Source organism: Ascaphus truei, chromosome 5, assembly GCF_040206685.1.
Source record: "Ascaphus truei isolate aAscTru1 chromosome 5, aAscTru1.hap1, whole genome shotgun sequence".
Taxonomy (NCBI): domain Eukaryota; kingdom Metazoa; phylum Chordata; class Amphibia; order Anura; family Ascaphidae; genus Ascaphus; species Ascaphus truei.
Window position 1 is genome coordinate 117,001,358 of NC_134487.1, and position 18,898 is coordinate 117,020,255.

At 41.7% G+C, this 18,898-nt stretch overlaps 1 protein-coding gene across 4 annotated transcripts in view; it reads left to right on the forward strand.

Moving 5' to 3' along the window:
* The window catches only part of PPFIA2 (PPFI scaffold protein A2), a 401,131-nt gene that overhangs the window by 214,887 nt on the left and 167,346 nt on the right, over nt 1-18,898 (forward strand). For all 4 annotated transcript variants that reach the window (XR_012801707.1, XM_075600502.1, XM_075600503.1 and 1 more), the window contains one exon: nt 4,480-4,554. Coding sequence is in view for 3 of the 4 variants with exons in the window: in XM_075600502.1 (XP_075456617.1) it covers nt 4,480-4,554 (75 nt within the window). In the remaining variant the exon portion in view is untranslated. The remainder of the gene's footprint in view (nt 1-4,479; nt 4,555-18,898) is intronic.

Consider the following 18,898-nt stretch of genomic DNA (forward strand, 5'->3'; position numbering starts at 1 on the left):
GTCCCTCGGCTCAGGTCGGTTCTTTCATATTCCTACCTCAGCCCTGTGGGTCTGTTTCCTGCTTGAGATGAGCATCATTACACATTTTCAGCTGAAACTTCAGAGAGAACACATATTTATTGGTCAAAACATGATAGTGTTAGAATTTACTCATTGAATATCAGAGTGTGAGATCCAGGGTTGCCATATTTTTGGGAATTTTGCACATGAATCCTTTATCATGCTTGTCAATTTTTCCATCTGGCACACAAACCACACCCTGTTTCTAATTTTGGAGATTTGTGGTACCTCTTGCTGTTTCCACGTAGCTGCTATTTTGCATCTAGTCGCTGTTGTACTGTAATATGAAAGATTAGACTGTTTTCTGTTCTAGACACATCTTGGAGAGGTCTGTTTAGAAGGAACACCACGATCCAGGGGCACATCTAGGCTTAAAAGCCTCTGTAGCCAGATTATTTTTTTCCTCCAAAGAGAAGCTTCTAGAGGGCATGTCCACCACATGTGTAATAGGGAAGCTTGAGGTCCGAATCCTTTGGAACAGAGTGTAGAATACCCTGGTATAAATTTGGATAATTTCAGAGGACTGAGGTACCATCGCATTAATACCTTATATGCGTTCTGTTTTAGCGTAGTAGAGATTGAGTTTTTAGATGCTGCTATAACTTTATCGTTCCACAAATCTTTGTCTAAAACTTCACCCAGATCTGATTCCCACTGTGACATATAGTTTAGTTTTTTTGCTGAAACAGCCTCTGTAAATGTTAGATCTTAATAATTGGGATATCAGGCCTACGCGTCTGTTTTCGCAAAACATACTGTAGTTTCTCAAAATTTGTCAGGTGTAGGGAATGGTGAGTTTTGGAATAGTTGGAGATATCGAAAAAATTCTGAGTTAGGTAGAGCTTTTTCTATCCTAATTTGTTTAAATGTTTTGACAGTCCTGTCAGGAGCAAGATCCCTAAATCTAGTGACTCCCAAATGTTCCCAAACTGAAGTCCTTGTTATTTAGACCTGGTATGTAGAATGCGTTGTTTTGAAGAGGGGGTCATAAGATAACATTTAGTCGTTAGGGAGAATTTGAGCTTTGTGGCTTCCCAAATCTTCAGAGTTGGACATTACGGGGAGGATATCCCTTAGATTAGCTACAACTGCGCGTGGAAGCCAGATTATTTTATCTAGATCCAAAGGTTGAATCATTGAATTCTTCGGTGACACCCATCTTTTAAGATTTGGATCTATATGCCATTGGACTAATTGGCTTAGTTGTGCTGCTCTGTAATAAGATAACAGGCAGGGCATGGCCAAACCCTCCGCTGTACTTGGCCTCATAAGAATTTGCTAGTTAATTCTTGTTGCTTTTTTTTTTTAATTGGACTTTTTTTAATGGAAGAAGTATCTGCTAGACAGTGGTTAAAATGTGATGGTATTAGGGTTAACACTACTTTTTCATTTACAACCCTTGGACCGATTATCGGTTCTATTTTCTATTTCAAGAAATGTTAATTTTAGAAGCATTTCTTTCTACAAAAGTTATAAAAATGTATTAATCTTTCCAAAATATGGTGAAAAGAGCATTTCCACTTTTGTTTAAAATCAGACACAATACCACTACTTTTTAAGCCACTTTTGACCCCTGCTTCTACCAAACATAAACATAAATTTTGAAAGGTATGCAAAATGCATTATAACGGTCATACAGTATCTTCTATTTGTGTATTCGCATAGGCACTCATGCCTGAGCTCACTAGTATATAAAAAGAAGTAATACACACATATGTAGCAGACGTTATTGCACTTGTTATCGCTCAATAGCAAGATACCACTGGGGCAAGTTTGAAAGCTTTATTATGCAATATGCTATTGTTTTTGTGCGATTTGCAATGCAAACAGATGGAGGGCTAATAAGCCAAATAGCGTGATTTCACTGTTACTATATGATAACTGAAATAATATGCTGTATCCCTTTATATACACATTTTTTTAGCCTGTTTCCAGGTGTTTGAACTGTCCTCTTTTTCAGATACTGTAGATTGTTGTCTCATTGTGCTGGCAATCTTAAACATGTGCTTCGACTGTAGAAGTATTACTAAGCTAACAAGCTAATTTAGACACTGTTCAAAGAATGCATTTTAACAGTGTCCTATCCCTAAAAATGTAAATAATTGAGACGGTACACTACTTTAATACAATAGAAATAAACAATGAATGTGCTCTGATACCAGTTACCCAGCCTTTAGATACTTTGGAAGTCTTTACAAATAGAAGACATCATATACAGTATATCAATAATGACAATATAACTATACACTCGTGGATGTGAACGTATTACTAGTACGTTACACTATAGTTAAAGGTGTGGTTACGCTTAGGTTGTTTTTTCCTTCTAGGTATGAAGCAGGGAGTCACTGGAGCTGGACTTTAATTTCAGCTCCGGAGATCCCCTGCATCCCAAGATACTTACATCCAAAAGTACCCCCGATTGCAGCCCTGGCTGGGTAAACAATACGGGGGATTACATTTCTTGCAGCACGGGAGCCAATGCGAAGTCGCAATGTTATATATATTGCTTGGAATGCTCCTTTCAAATAATCCTCTGCAGCCTCACTGCTGACTTGGAACATATAATCTTTATGGGTTCTAACAGGGGCATGCAAACTTTTACCCGTGCGCACCCCTGCCTGCTCTCCTTGGTGCCTCGTGCCGCCCCTCCCCCGCCGCTTGCTGCCGGGTTACAATGACGACATGTCGCTGCAAGGAATGGTAAGTGTGTTATAGCGATCTCGCGAGGTCCCCCCGCATTTAATTTAAATGCATGGGGGGAGAGCGTGGGACCTCAATAACTGCCGAGACCCCCAGTTTGCGCACCCCTGGGTTATACAATATCAACAGTGTAAGCAGTAAAAACACTTAAATCTTTGCGTTAAAAGCAAGTAGCTGTGAGCACACTGGTGATGTCAAATTGTGGGTTTGGTATGGTTAAGATGGTTTACTGATTACTGGTAGAGGCTATGGCAATGCTTTATCGACATTGGAAGATGGGAGTGAGGGTGACGTAATAATCAGAAAACCGACCCAGAAAAATAGGTGCTGGTGTGAAAACATTGCATATTCTTTAATGTTATTATTTTCAATGTACAGTATAAACCGTGTTTAATTTTACTTGTGCTTCTCAAGAGGAAAGGTTATAAGAACACGGGCACAATATGCTCTGCTGGTAGTTCTAGCCAAATTATTAGTAGCGTTTATTTGTAAAGGGCCAACATACTCCATAGCGCGGTACAATGGGGGGAGTTCCATTAACAGAATGACATACCAAATAAGGACAAATAAGCGCACACAGATATAGAAGGTAATGAGGACCCTGCTCATGAGAGCGTAAATCAGACAACTATTAATTTGCTGATGGCTCTTCAAAAGATTCTCTTTAAGTGCTCCTAAGAATAAATCTAGTGTACATTAATGCTCCAGACCGACTGGACCCCAAACAGTGCTGTAAATTGAAAATGTGCCGTTTCACTTGGTGTTAATTGCTTTTAACAATTTTTCATTATTACAGTTCACACCATGTTAACCCCTTTGTTGCCTTTTATGAAAAATGTAACTTGGCAAATGTCTGCTCAACTTCTGATGCACCTTACAAAATGCAGTGCAACCTCATTGGTCATCTCAAAATGCTACTGGAGAAGAATACATTTAATAATTTAAACATGTTTCACAGATAGCATACGCATTTTTCCAAAGGTGGTGCCATCCTATCTTTGTGTGGTTAATCAATATATTTGTGCGATATTTAAGGTTTTTGAAAACATGGGCTCCTTTTTGTTGTACTGTATTTTGTTTGTTAAGGTCAGGTTATAATAACAATGTGCAGTAGCTTAAGCACAGCCAGACCTCCAAGCAAAGCCAGTACAGCTTTTGGATTTGTTTAACTAAAGTTAATATAATAAAAGGAAGGTATGAGCCATAGGAACCCGTACCACTGTGCTGCAGTCCAGTAGGACATTTCATATTGACGGTCAATATGGGTTTTTGGGACTTATTTACTAAATTCTCCTAATAACAAAACAGAGGCCTTTGATAAAAGATGCATTTGTTGTATTGGTTTTGTGTTGCTTTTTCTCTAATTTTGCATGTGTGACATTTTAGCAAACACCCCCTAAGTACAATATTCTGTAAAACAAAGTTCTCATAAACGCCCTTCTAAAAAGAAAATATGTACAAGGTACAGTACATTTTCTGTATATAATGCATTCCACATATATATTTTCCTCCAACAAGGACATTAAACATTTATTTCTTTTATTTTGACATCCAGACATCCACTGGTCTTTGCTCTTAAATACACTAAGATAAAGAGGCATATAAAATGGTGCATAAAAATGGCACATTGTAGATTTCTGCATTAGTTTATGCTCAATAGTTTAAGCCTAAAAGCGTGATAGAAAATTATGTTACTGCACATTTTGGTTTTTCTTCTAGGTAAGGGAACGACTGAGGGTTTCTTTAGAAAGAGTGTCTGCACTGGAAGAAGAACTAACTGCTACCAACCAGGAGGTAAAATAAAATGATTTATCCCCTTTAAGTTGCAATATTTAATTTTTCACCCATTAGGTTTTGCATCACATCTTTTGAAACTGTCAACGATTAGATGAATGACATTTTGTACAGACCACTGAACACAGCCCACTGCAACCTGCTGTCAAATGTGTACGTTCTCCCAGATTCTGCCTTATTTAGTCTGTTACCACAGGACATAAAGCAAAGTAAAGCCCGGTGACAGGTCCCACAAGCCCAGACTTCTTTAACAAGAAGTGAACCGATGTGATAGCTGCATGCTAGATCAACCACATTTTCATTCGAAAATTCAATTGGCAACATTTTTATATAGGCCAGAATGTAAATGTATTGAAGGGAAAAATACCCCCCTACCCCCCGTGGCAGCAGCTTTGCAAGCCCTCTTCTTTTTCACTTTAATTTCTCTCCTCCCTCTGTCTTTCACTCTTCGTCACTCACTCTCCCCCCACCCTCACTTACACCCACTCTCACTCTCCCCCCCCCTCTGCTTCAATTACCCCCACTCACTCAATCCTGCTCCCTCAATCTCTCCCTCCTTACGCTCATTTCCTCTTCCTCACCTGGCCACCCCACACACACAAGTCCTCCCCAATACCCATACAATCCCACCCCCCACACAATAATTACCCCCCCAATACACACACAATACCCCCAATACAAAACACTAACCCCAAATATATACTGCTACCCCCCAAATACAGACACCACTATCACCCCAAATACAGACACCACTACGCCTCCAATAAAGACACCATTACCCCCCCCAATACAGACACTATTACCCCCCCCCAATACAGACACCATTACCCACCCAGATAGAGGCACCATTCCACACCCCCAGTTACAAACACCACCACATTCCCCCAGATACAATTACCACTACACCTCTGAAATACAATGACTGCTACCACCATCCCCCAGATATAATTACCACTACCCCTTGATTCAATTACCACTACTACTGCCCCAGATTAAAATACCACTAACCCCCCAATACAATTATCACCAATACCCCCCACCCCCAGATATAATTATGACTACTACCCACCCACAGGCACATTTACCACCCACCCCCCAAATACAAATACCACCACCACCCAAGTACAATTACTATAACCCCCCCCCCTGAAATACAATTACCACCACTCCCCCCAAAAGACAATTACCACCCCCCAAAGACAATTACTAACCCGCCCCCCCAAATACAAATAACCCCAACACAATTACCGCCACCAGATTTCTGGGTGCACCCAACTTCCGGTGCGCACCGGTGGGAGAGAGGCCCAGTGTCGGGAAAGGCAGGCAGCAGGTGGGGAGAGCTGGGGCCTGGTGGCGGAATTCAGAGGCCCAGCAAATGGATTCAGCTGGCCGAGCCCAACTTCCAGCGATGGCCTGATGGGCTCCCCCACAGCCTCTGTGGCTTGGAACACTTGTCCTGGCTTACCCCCCTGTCTGCAGCCCTGTTTGCTTGGTTGTACAAATATAAGTGAAGTTCCCAGCACTCTATGTATGTATGTCTTTATTTATATAGCACCATTAATGTACATAGCACTTCACAGTAGTAATACATGTGACAATCATAAATAACAAATAACAGATCATGGGAATAAGTGCTTCACACTTAAAAATTAACATTTAGGAAGAGGAGTCCCTGCTCCGAAGAGCTTACAATCTAATTGGTAGGTAGGAAGGACGTACAGAGACAGTAGGAGGGGATTCTGGTAAGTGCATCTGCAAGGGGCCATGCTTTATGTATCAGGTGTATAGTATTAGCCGCGGAGCTACTCATATGCTTAGTTAAAGAGGTGTGTTTTATGGTGGGTCTTAAAGGTGGATAGAGAGGGTGCTAGCTGGGTATTGAGGGGAAGGGCATTCCAGTTGTGTGGGGCAGTCAGTGAGAAAGGTTTAAGGCGGGAGAGGGCTTTAGATACAAAGGGGGTAGAGAGAAGACAACCTTGAGCGGAACGCAAATGTCGGGATGGTGCATAGCGAGAAATTAGGGCTGAGATGTAAGGAGGGGCATAAGAGTGTAAAGCTTTAGAAATGGAAAGAAAGAGAATGTGTGAGGAGGATTTGTAGGGTGTGTTTTAGTGCAGGGTGTATAGCTGTGTAGTGTCAGAGGGTGCTGGTAAGAAAGGAGTTCATTTGAACTGAGAAGTGGTGAAGAAGGAGAGATGGAAATATATGAATAGAGTTAGAGACATAATGAGACTGTTAGAAAGAAGTGCGTCATTTGGAAAAAATCCTAGAGAGAATCAAACCAGTTGCAAAAAAATAAAATATTCTTTACTGGAAAACTAATCCAAATACATAGAAGTAAGTACAATGTCACAAAACACGAAGATATTCTGACAGTAATACTGTGATACAAAAGTAGAGAAAATAAGAATTTACGATCAAAAAAAGAAAAATGGGGTTTCAAAAATTCTGTTCTGGGACCATCACTCTAAAATCCCAAAAACACAGAAGCAATAGGGAATACAGAGTTATAACAAAGGAGGGATTAAAAAAATAAGGAGCAAACTAAATAAGGGGGGCAATGTTTCGGGGGATGAACCCCTTCTTCAAGCCAATTTCCAAAGTCAAAAGGACAATGGTGCTTCCCTTTCTCTTATATACAGTTTTGACGTGGGTAACTCAATGAAAATTTAAATCGCCAGTTCAGATACGTGCTACAAATAAATAAGTCTCCATGATGTTCCTGTTCCGATCGCTTAGCCGCAGTAGTAAAGACGATTTGCATTGGTTGGGATCAGACACGAAACCTTGAAAGGCCTCTATTCCAACAGCACAATTCACAAACTAGAAAATAAAATATTTTGAGACATACTATACCAATTTCTCTTATTTCTTTCACGTAATAGTGTCTGAGGAAAATGTTTAAAGCATCTGTCCAATGTGCCGTTAAGATGCCTTCCCTATGAACTCTTCTCCAACACGGAGAAGATGTCTTGAGAGCATATTATATAGGAGCTTCGGGCCCCTGATCAGTATGTTATGAAGATGTCTACCCATCCTGTGGAACAGTTCAGCTCTTTTCAAATGAATGGAGTTAAAATCCTCTCCGTTACGGGAAAGACGGCTTCACAGCATATTGAATAGTGTCATACAGATGTAGTCAACGTTATTGTACCCGCTGACCCGTTCCCACTCTTGTGCACGCCTGATTCAAAACTATGTCCACTTCTCCCGATGACATATTGTGTATGTTTTGTTGCAATGTGCCAGTGGGAGTAATAACATTGGATATATCTCTGATAATCTTTGCAGAATACAAATAGAAATGTGCAAATCTGTCATTTGCATTTTACTATTTATTGGCATAAAAGTGTATACTTTATAATAACATTGGAAAACAAATCCGAAACTGTAAGAAATGTAAACACTAAATCATTAATATGTGAATACGTTTAAGATTTTGACAGCTAACAATAGCTGTACAAAATTTGTAAGGGAGAAATTATGGGGCGATATTAGTTGTTTCACTGATAGGTTTAATATGCAGTGATTTTATTAATGGCATACACGTTTAGTTCTCCATGAGGGGAACCATATATTTTTTTCTCTCTCTTGGAATGTATTTATTGATTTTTGAATCACAGATTTAATTTACTGTACTGCTAACTGTGTGTGTGTGTGTGTGTGTGTGTGTGTGTGTGTGTGTGTGTGTGTGTGTGTGTGTGTGTGTGTGTGTGTGTGTGTGTGTGTTTGTGTGTGTGTGTGTTTACATCAAAAATATATAAAAGTAGTATAAATATAAAACATTGATACATACAGTATATTATATGTAATAAAAAATAACTATATATATATATATATATATATATATATATATATATATATATACTAATTAATAATTATACTAATATATATATTTCCCATAGGAAACAAGAGGCAGCACTCTGTAGTAATCCAAAAATAGTATATTAAATATAGAAGGCACACAACAGACCTAAAAGATACAAGCAAGATATGGATCTGTAAGGGAGTGCTACAGGGAGACACCAAGCCAACAAAGATTTTTACAGCAACACTTGAATTGTTCAAGACATTGCATTGGGAAGAAAATGTAATCAAAATAAATGCTGAATTCTTGGTTTACCTATAATTTGCAGATTACATTATTTTTGCCAGAGGTCCAGAAGACCTCCAGCAATAAATCGTGGAACTTGCAAGTAAGCAAGTAAGAAAGTGTATGAAATCTCAGAAAGACCAAAGTTATGTTAAAAAAAAAGTCACCTCTGCAAAGATCTAAATAAATGGAATAGAACTAGGGGGGTCAAAGACTATATCTACCTTGGCAGTCAAATAACAATGGATCGGAACCTTTTGATTTAAATCAATAGGCGCATGAAGATGAGATGGAGCTTATTTGGAAGAAACAAGACAATCTTTCAAGGAGACCCTCCACCTCAAGAGGAACGTTTTCAACCAGTGTATTCTGACTGTGCTCACGTATGGATGGGAAACTTCGACTCTAAATGCGAAGATAATTGAGAAGCTTCAAACCACTCAAAGTCTAGAGAGATGTACAGTGACATTATCAAATGGGTGAAGAAATTAAATCGTGAGAAGTAATGAATATCGTTTGACAAAGATTGTACTTGACTGGATTCCAAGGGGAATTTAAAGGCCAAGACGATGACCAAAAGTAAGATGGGAGGATGAAATCAGAAAATTAGCTGCAGCAACGTGGAGAAGAGAGGCTTGCCAATGCAGTGCCTGGAAGATCGTTGGGGAGGCCTTCATCCAACATTGGATCAAAGAGGGCTCAAAATGAAGTTTATACACTGTGACAGAGCCTTAACCAGGGCTCCAAATAGAAAGCCTATGTCTAGCTGATGAGTCCTGGTTAATTGCAGCTACAGACAGTTAGCCAGTCTCCACCTGGATCAGGAGTCAGGTAGAAAAGCCTCCTGCTTAAACTGCAGGGGATCTCTCTAGTACTAAGTGGGTGCTGTCAGATAGTGATCCCAGGGAACCAGGCCCTCTATTCCAGGCCGCAGCAGACCCTGGAACTTTCAGAGGAATCACTCCTGCAACACCAACCCAGACCCTGGACTGTGGGAAAGAGAACTCTGATACCAGGTACCTCTTTTGACTTTGGGATCAGAGGTTGGCAAGAGGCCTATCCTCCCAGCTCTGCAGATATGGACTTGGAAGTGTGAGTCAGCCCTTACAAAGGATAGTCTGTTTTGTTTATATTGTATGCTGCCTTAAATCTGGGTTGTTTTTAAGCTTCAAACTAAATAAAAGCCAATGTTTATTTCCCCCAATCTATGTCTCCCTGGTATAACTCTGCACTCATCTCCTACATATGGTGTGTGAAGTGAGATGAGAGGTGGCCCTTGAATTTCAAAGGGGCCACAGCGACCATCCTGGAAAATTGTTGTGCTTTTGTTTGCCTGCCTACAGTTCCTACAACAGCTTGAGCAACAAAACCAAGAACAAAAGAACCACATGCAGAAGTGATCAGAATGAAAGGGCAACTCATGCAGGCAGGATAGCTACACTGCACTGGAGAAAGCCACAATGTAAATCTGACTGGGGGGACTGCGACAGATGGTGACCCACACAAAGTACTGACTCTGTTACCAAAGTCTACCCAACCACGTGTGCAAAAAAACAAACAAAAAAAACCCCATGGGTTTTTAAAATAACCGCTCAGAACATTTCAAAGTCTACAGTGACGCCCGTGAGAGCTTTGAACTCTGCCCACCTGTAGGACTATCCACTGGCTTCTAGCCTATATGGAGAAAATCTCTGCAATAGCGCTTCCCGAGGTCAGTTGGAAGAATACACCTGATACTGCCAAAATGAAGTACAAAATGTGGTGTTCTTGTATTGAACCCGGCCACTCCGAATAGTGTCTCTTTTGGTCCTATGAGGATACTGATGAGGAGGAGGATGTCTCTTACGTGGGCCCAAAACATCCCTAGGATGGAGGAGCTGTCTGAACTCTGTACGCACCAAAAAGACAGGTCTCAATGACCGTAAAAATGATTGGCGGCAGCAAGAATGCCGAATATTTACGCAAGCTAATGCAACTGCAAGAAAAGCAGGGTGGCTGCTGTGAACAAAAAGAATAAAGGGCACAAAAATGTAAAATTCTTTATATGATACTATTAGATCAACATATAAAAACTGTGCGCTCATATGAACAATCATAATAAATAAATACAATTAAATTCATTTCCTTGTTATATCAGTCTCTGTTCTCCCCTGTCAACGACCATCTTAGAATCCTGGTGTCCAGTTTCTTAACCTGCAAGCCGCTGGGCGCTTTTTGCTAGCATTTGATGGGGTGTTAATTTTAGTATATCTGTGTGTTTGCTGCAAGTCTGCATCTATAGGGATGCATTTATCAGTGGTTTTGCGTCTTTTACAAATATATTCACTTTTTATATATATATTTTTATATATTTTATATATTTATATTATATTTATTATATCATTGGAGAATACCACCAGAAATAAAATCTATACTGAGTATATGATTTATAGGGTTCTTGGAAATATATATTTTTATATACCAATGATATCATTTACCATCAAATGGACACCTAGCGCACCAGAACCCGCACCTTGTGTATGTGTTCGCAAGTTTTTTTATTTATGGATGCTGTGAAACTGCTGAAGTTTCAAATAAATAAGGAGACCCAGTATCCCTGATGGGACAGAGTCGTCCAAAGCAAAAAGGTGAAAAAAGAAAAAACAAGGTTCTCCGCTTTTCATGAAAGGGTCAGACATGTCTGCAGAAACGCTCAACAAACCATACCAGGGAAGTGGAGTCGGAACCAATAAGTGACAATCCCTTGACCGGCCCTGAAGATGCACTGCAAACTGCCAGGCATTACAGTGAAATCCTCCGTGAGCGATTGGAAAAGGAGATAGAAGCTAACGCCACGCTGCAGAGTTGTCTGATCACACTTGCCTTTGACTGTGGGACTGTGATGAACACGTCGATTCGCATGCATAGTGACTTCGAAGACCTGATGACTGAGCTGAAATGGTGGCCGCTATTATTACTGACATGGTCAAAAAACAGAGCCGCTCGGACTAAGTTAGAGCTAACTTGCCGCAGAAACAGGAGGGGGCTCAAAAGAAGACCCTCCATCTTAGTGTAGCGCTTGGATTATCTCAGAAGATGTTTCTCAGTCTTGGTGCAGAGTTCGGAGGCAATTGAAAAGAGGTTGACATCCTCAGTACGAGATCGAAGTCTCGTAGATATAGATTTGCAGTCTCAGTGCTGAGCTGGAAGTCTCCCAGAAAGAGTTTCTCAGTCTATTAGAGCTTTAGATTGTAAGCTCCTTGGGGCAGGGACTCCTCTTCCTTAATGTTACTTTTATGTCTAAAGCACTTATTCCCATGATCTGTTATTTATATTATGTGTTATTTATTTGATTACCCCATATATTACTACTGTGAAGCGCTATGTACATTAATGGCGCTATATAAATAAAGACATACAATACAATACAAGTCTAGGTACCGAGCAGGAGATCTTCCAGAAAGAGGTCCATACTCTCCATATAGAGCTGGATGTCTCTCGCCAGGAGGTCAACAGTCTCCGGACAAAGTTGGACATACTGTATCCTAGAATGTGATTCATACTCTCCACATAGAGCTGGATACCTCCCACCAGGAGATCAGCAGTCTCCACACAGAACTAGAAAGCTCTAAAAAGGAATTTCACAGTCTAGCGGCGTGCTGGAAGTCTCTCAGAAAGATGTCCGCAGTCTTAGTACGCATCTTGAAGTCTCTCAGAAGGAGCTTCATGCCCTCAACCCTAGAGCTAGACGTGTCCCGCCAGGCGACCTGGAGTCTCAACTCAGAAGTGCGAAAATGGAAGGTGGACGAGGAGAAGGCCCCAGTCCCTGTTTCCTGTTGCGTCCCAGCTGAGTTTCAGTATCCTCGTCATGTAGATCTAAGCATTTCTAAGCAGTCCTCTAAACATTGCCTAGACATCCAGATGTTCTTGAAACAAAACACCAGGGCAGAGTCCAGCACCTGGGAGAAAACTGACCAGCTAGATTACACATAAGGGACAGCCAGGACTCTGTCTAATGCTCTACAAGCATCTTCTTTGCATGCTATCACCGCAGATGTCTCTGAGTGGGACCCCCAGGTTGAGCGGTCTCCCCGCTATCAGCACAGAACCCTTAACACCTAGGCCCCCTCCAGACTTAATGTCCCCTTGGTGGTATAATCCAGCAACTTCCCCAGTCCAGGCCAAGACTTTCCTGTCCGGCCTCTGCCCCTCTGGCCCCTCTATCACAGTACTCACCCACGTTGCTCGCTCATCAGGCTTGACCCTCTGTGCTGTCTGGGCTTCTGCTGCTTAGGAGCTGGTGTGCGGTCTGTACCGCATCCTCATCCTCCACATCAACCCCAGGGTGCCCCCTAAGGTTGAATTTGTGTCCTGTAGCTTAATGCTCCTTCCCCTCTGCCACATTCGACGATTGGGCTTCTCCATGGGGGTCGTCCGCAACGGGTGATCTTGGTCACCGCTCCGGAGGGTCTTTGGGTGCGCTCTGTTCGATTCAGGCCTCCGCATGGAATACAAGATGGCCGCAGCTCACATCATTTCTGGCTTCAAAGCGGTAGTGCCACTTTAAACTTGAAACTGTAAAAAACAACCAAAATGGAACCGTTCTCCTTTAAGGGCTTAATTGCCTTCAATTAGCAGCTTTATCCTTCCGTTCACGTGCTGAGCTTCCCACTTACCGCCAAGCTGGGTCGGGTGTGGACTCCTCTATTGAAGCACAGTTGGTAGGGTTTGAATTTAGGCCCAGTTTTTTTAGAAATGCATCCCCTTCCTCTAGGTGCCTCATTGTTACTGCTTTTCCATTTTTGAGCACTAAAAGGCCAAAGGGGAAGATCCAACGGTATTGGATCCCCTTATCACGTAGAGTCTTGGTTATAGGGAATAAATTCCTTCTTCTAGTCAGTGTGGTGAAGCTTGATCCCTTCAAATTCATTGGTGTTCATAGCCCTGGTAATTTGGCATAGTGCATCCTTTACTCGAAAGTGATGAAAGCGCATTATAATATTTCTGGGGGGGGTCCCCTGGCTGAGGTCTGGACCGGAGAGCTCCGTGGCAACGGTCAAGTTGCAAATCTGCTTCTGATCTGTCAGGCAGCATGTGGGTCAGCCATTTTGTAACAAAGTCTTCAGGGTCTTTAATGGACTTGATCATTGAGTCTAATCGTTTTTCTACGTTATCCGTTCTGTCCCCAATGTTAGTGATGTAATTTCTTAGTTCAGCAAGCTCTTTTTGAAAGAAAGATTTAATTTCTCCACAGAATTCCCTGAGGTCACTTCTAGTCACCAGGTGCTGATCAGCTTCTAGTGCTCCTGTCATCCGATCATTCTCTGTCGGAGTCAGAACCCCCGCTCAGGGTTGGCGCCCTGGAGCCTCCCGCTCGCGCCATCTCGTTTCTTTTCTTTTTTTTTGAGTCATCTGTTAGAAGGTAGGATATTTTTTGGGTTGTGACCTGGTGGTCATCCTGGGAGGTTCTGTTGGCTGTGGCTATCTGTGTACACGGTGAGGATGTGTTCTTTATGCTGATTATGCTCTTTATTAGTGCCGTTGGGAACGGAGCTCAGGAACTAAGTGTCCATTCACCTAGCTGCTTCGCATGCGCCTTTTTGTTTCTTTTTTAAGTAAATAATGACGTAGTGCTAATTACTGTACAATAAATAATTTTTGTGTTTCTATATATTTATAATGTATTTTTCAGTTGTTTTATAATATGGTGCAACTGCACCTAAAAAAGAGAATATTGTAAAGAGAATATCTATCAATATTGCAAATATAAAACATCTGAGGTACTGTATAGTAGACTTGATTCTGATAAAAAACATAATTATTCTGTAGGTACTGATGCCAGTTTAGGTATGGAAGATCTTTGTATAGATGTAGTAAGACTCACTGTCCCTAGCGCTGCAGTCGAAGAAGCAAAAGTTTGCCGCAATGGAGCTGGCGGGGTTCATGCTTTAAAATGGGACTCCATTCAGCATTAATTCTCTGATGTTGTGAGAACCACGTTACGTGACCAGGGGTGTCAGCAGCATCGAAGACTTAGTCATGCTACAATAGTACAGACTGATTTTTTGTTTATGTACTTATGTGCCTTTCCTTGTGGCAAGGCAAGCGTACTGTGGCAGAGTATGCTGTTGAATTTAGGAAATGGGTGGTGATACTGATTGGACTGAACCAGTTAAGCAATTCCATTTCCGAAGAGACCTCAGTGAGAGTATCAAAGATGAGTTGGCCAGAATGGATCCGCCAATGGAGCTGGATCCATTTTTCAAGCTATTCATAAAAATAGATTGTTGTCTCCAGGAGCGGCATTGGAAACGATTATGAACACTAGGAATAGTTAGCCCCTCCATGATCCAAGACTCTCATGTGACTACATCTTCCTCAGAAAGTGAGCCAATGCATTTCAGGGGAGATAGACTCTCTCAGCAAGGAGGAAAGTGCTCGCCGGCATTCTGCCAATCTGTGTTGTGGACTTGCTGTGTTGTGGATTTGCATGGCCCTATTTCTCTATCTGCCCTAATAAGCCCAAAAGTGAAGGATCATTGTAAAACAGAAACTCCTGACTCAACAGAGGGCATTTCAGGTGGGTAGTAGAAGAAAATTCCCTATCCAGCCTGATCACCATGTTAACCTCATTAAGTCCAGCTCGTCGAGCCAGTCCCACTTATTGCTCCCTGTATCACAGTGGATCCCATCACGTAATGATGCAGCGGAAACATGTTTTCAGAGCCTGCGACAGCACTGAGCAGGTTAAGGCCAGAGGGCTGTCTTAATTGGCCTACTAAGCTGGCTCATTAGAGACCTTTAAAAAGCCCACAGCTCTCAATGCAGGAGATTTTCTCTGATCCAGGGAGAAACACTGGACTGCTGTAGAGAGCACACTCAATTTAGACTCTCTGATCAAGGGGGAAAACTGGACCGCTGAAGAATGCAATTCCCCCCCCCCCCCCTCGAACCAGAGAGGAAGAAGCCGGAGCCTGAAAGTAAACATACCTCCCATTGACATTTCTGTGTTGTTGTTGGTAATGGGCTTAGACCTCCAACCCATAGATAGGGTATTAGCAATGTGATAGTAACACTCCATCTATGAACTAGGCCTGTTTATTTGTTTGTGTTACTCCTGTTATGCTGATCATAAGCTGTGTTTTATGTTGTTGAAACTAAGGCTAATTAAAGGGTAAAAGGGGACGATAGACAGCACTCTGATAGTGTTAAATTTATGCAATTGCAGGGTGCACGGAACAAAAGGGCACCCTTATTCCCCTGTATAGTACTAACAAATCTACGTAAGTACCAGCACTCATTAGGCTAAGTTACCAAAGACTAACAATAACGGCGTCCCCAATTCAGGGCAATTAAGAGACTTTAACTTTTGATCTGTTCTGTACCCTGCATTTTCAGGTCATACTGGGGTTGCCATGGCTGTCACTGCACAATCTGCAGATTATTTGGCCTACCAGACATGTCTCGTTCTTGTCACTGTTCGGTTCACAGTTCTGCCTGCCTGTAAAATCCTCAGCTAAGCAACAATGCACAGAGTTCAAAGAGTCTGTGAAGACCAAGATAAAGGTTAACATAGGGAAGGTAACAACCATGACCTCTATCCCACAAATCAAAATTTACTTGGACATGTTTGAATAGCAGACGAATTGCCCCCTCAGACTATATGATTGTCGTATAGAATTCTTCCCAGGAGCTGAAATTCCATTTGGCCGCATTTTTTTCTGTCTGAACTTGAGCTGAAGATATTGCAGGAATACATTAGAGAAAATCTGGAAAGGGGATTTACTCGTGATTCGACCTCTCTGGCTGGGGCTCCCATCTTAGTCGTCATGAAAAAGGAAAATTCAACTCTTTTGAATGACTAAAAGTAGCTTTCACCTCAGTATCTGTTCTGGCTCATCCAGAACAGATTTTGTCATTCAGCGTCGAAGTTGACGCCTCCGACACTGCCCTTGGGCAATCTTGCCACAGCATCAAGAACCTAAGGTGTTATTGTATCCGTGTGTTTTTTACAATTGCAAACTCCACCTGAACTCAACTATAGTATCAGAGATAAGGAAATTCTAGGGATCAAATCCTCTTTTGAAGAATGTCGGCACCTGCAAGAAGGAACACTTCATCTAGTGACTGTTTTTTCCAAAAATATTGGATACTTACAGCTCATTGTTTGAACCTGAGATAAGCCTGTACTGTACTTTACACAATTTAATTTCATTGTGTCGTATCGCACCGGAAAGCAATATGACAAAGCAGATGCACTGTCACGGCTATACGAAGGAGAATTGTCTCTGCCAGCACTTTCCTGCAACAGAGGAATTTTCTAGCAGCTACTAAGATGCATCGAGCAAGCGACCAACTCAGACCTTTTTGCACAGTGCATTCATAAGTCTTCTGTCAGTGCCATTTGAGGAGCAACAGCGCTGTTTGTTCTTTTAAGGTGTCCTTTAAATCCCACCTGGCAGTACCTGAAAAGTCCTGAAATACCATCATCACTCAGTAACTGCTGGTCACCTGGGAATTGGAAAAATTAAGGAACTTCTTCCTCGCCAGTACTGGTGGCCCAGGCTTGGCCTTGATATTCAAGAGTATGACCGGTCCTGTGAGGTCTGCACCCGTAACAAGATACCTCATGTTAAACCATGTGCTCACTCGCAACCACTACCTTTCAAAGTGGCCATGGAGCTCTGTTTGTATGGCATTTATTGTGGAACTCCTGCTTTCTCTGGGTTTCAACAACATTTTTGTGTTCTCAGACCTGCTAAGTGAATCCCTTCCACTAAAAGAACTGCTAATCTCTTCCTGAAGGGAGTTTTCAGGTTGCCTGGGCTCCCTGAGGAGGGTATCTCTGATCAAGGCGCCCACTTCACTTCCCTTTTCTGGAAAGCTTTCTGCACCCTGTTGGGAATCAAGATTCAGCTGTCACCTGCATATCATCCCCAGTCCAATGGACACCCAGAGTACACCAATCAGACCATGGAGCAATATCTTGGCTGTTTTGTACGGATACCAGCAAAATGACTGGATATCTCTGCTTCCATAAGCAGAATTTGCCTACAACAATTCATATATACGGCTATCCAAAATAGCCTATTCTTTGTAAAGTACTGTATGTATTTCATCCCCTTGCCTGCCCATCTCTAATATCAAATTGTTCTGTCCCTGCACAGCAGAAAGGAATACAAAACTTGTAGCAATTTCATGCTAAACTTGTGGAGATCTTGCTTATGACCTGAGTGACTTGCAAGGAGTATGCCAAGCGACACTGACAAGGAGACCCAGGATACCATGGAACAAGGTTTGTCTGTCTACCCAGCATCTTAGACTCAATGGCCCGTCTGCCAAACTTGGTCAACAATTATTGTGCCCTTCATTATTGAAAGACAGCAGCACTAGAAGTGAGCTAAACAAGCTGCTTGATAGCATTACTGCCATAGCATACTTTTGAGCTGTACCTGACTGCTGCTCACATCTGTTGCAATTAAGCCTAATGCCTCCCTGCTTCCTGTAAAAGCAGGCCACTTCCCCTTCCTGGTTGCTAGATCAATGTTGATGTTCCCTTTGCATGCAGCCTTGCTGACTGAGGATATCTATCTGTCTGACATGAAAATGGCATTTTAGTGTTCTGACTTTTAAACACCTGAAATTGACACCGTAGCACTGTACTGTACACATTACAATTCATTCATTTCACTGCATTTCATTGCACACAATACATGAAATTCAAACAAAGCAACCGTGATAAACACGGGTGCCTGGAGCGATTGGCCACGTTAATGCTGCGTGGAGTACAGCAGCGCTCACGAAAACGGCTCCGTGATTTGTTAGAATAACGTCCGCTGCATCTGTATATAGAGAATGATGTTGATTGTCTTGCTAATTACACTACACTAGGAATTTGATTAATACTCCTTAGATGACCAATGCTAAATAATGCAGGGCCATTTTGGGGACAGGGCATTTGGACATCATGAAATGTCCAGGTACGTAAGGTTAAAGTTTACATGTTTATTAATAGCAATAATGCAAACTAGACTGATAAAATAAAAACATAGAAAGAGATGAGTGATAAAGACTATTTGGCGAACACATTTAACTTTTTTTCCGGATTTACTACCTAATCTTAAACTTGATGTATCTGTGTATATATACATTATCTAAAACACAGGCTAGGAATTTCTGTATATGTTTTGATAAAGGAGGCAGCCATAAGTAACTTGGATCCTATTGTTTAAGACACATAAGCCTATTCAGTTCTACACAATATCCATAATG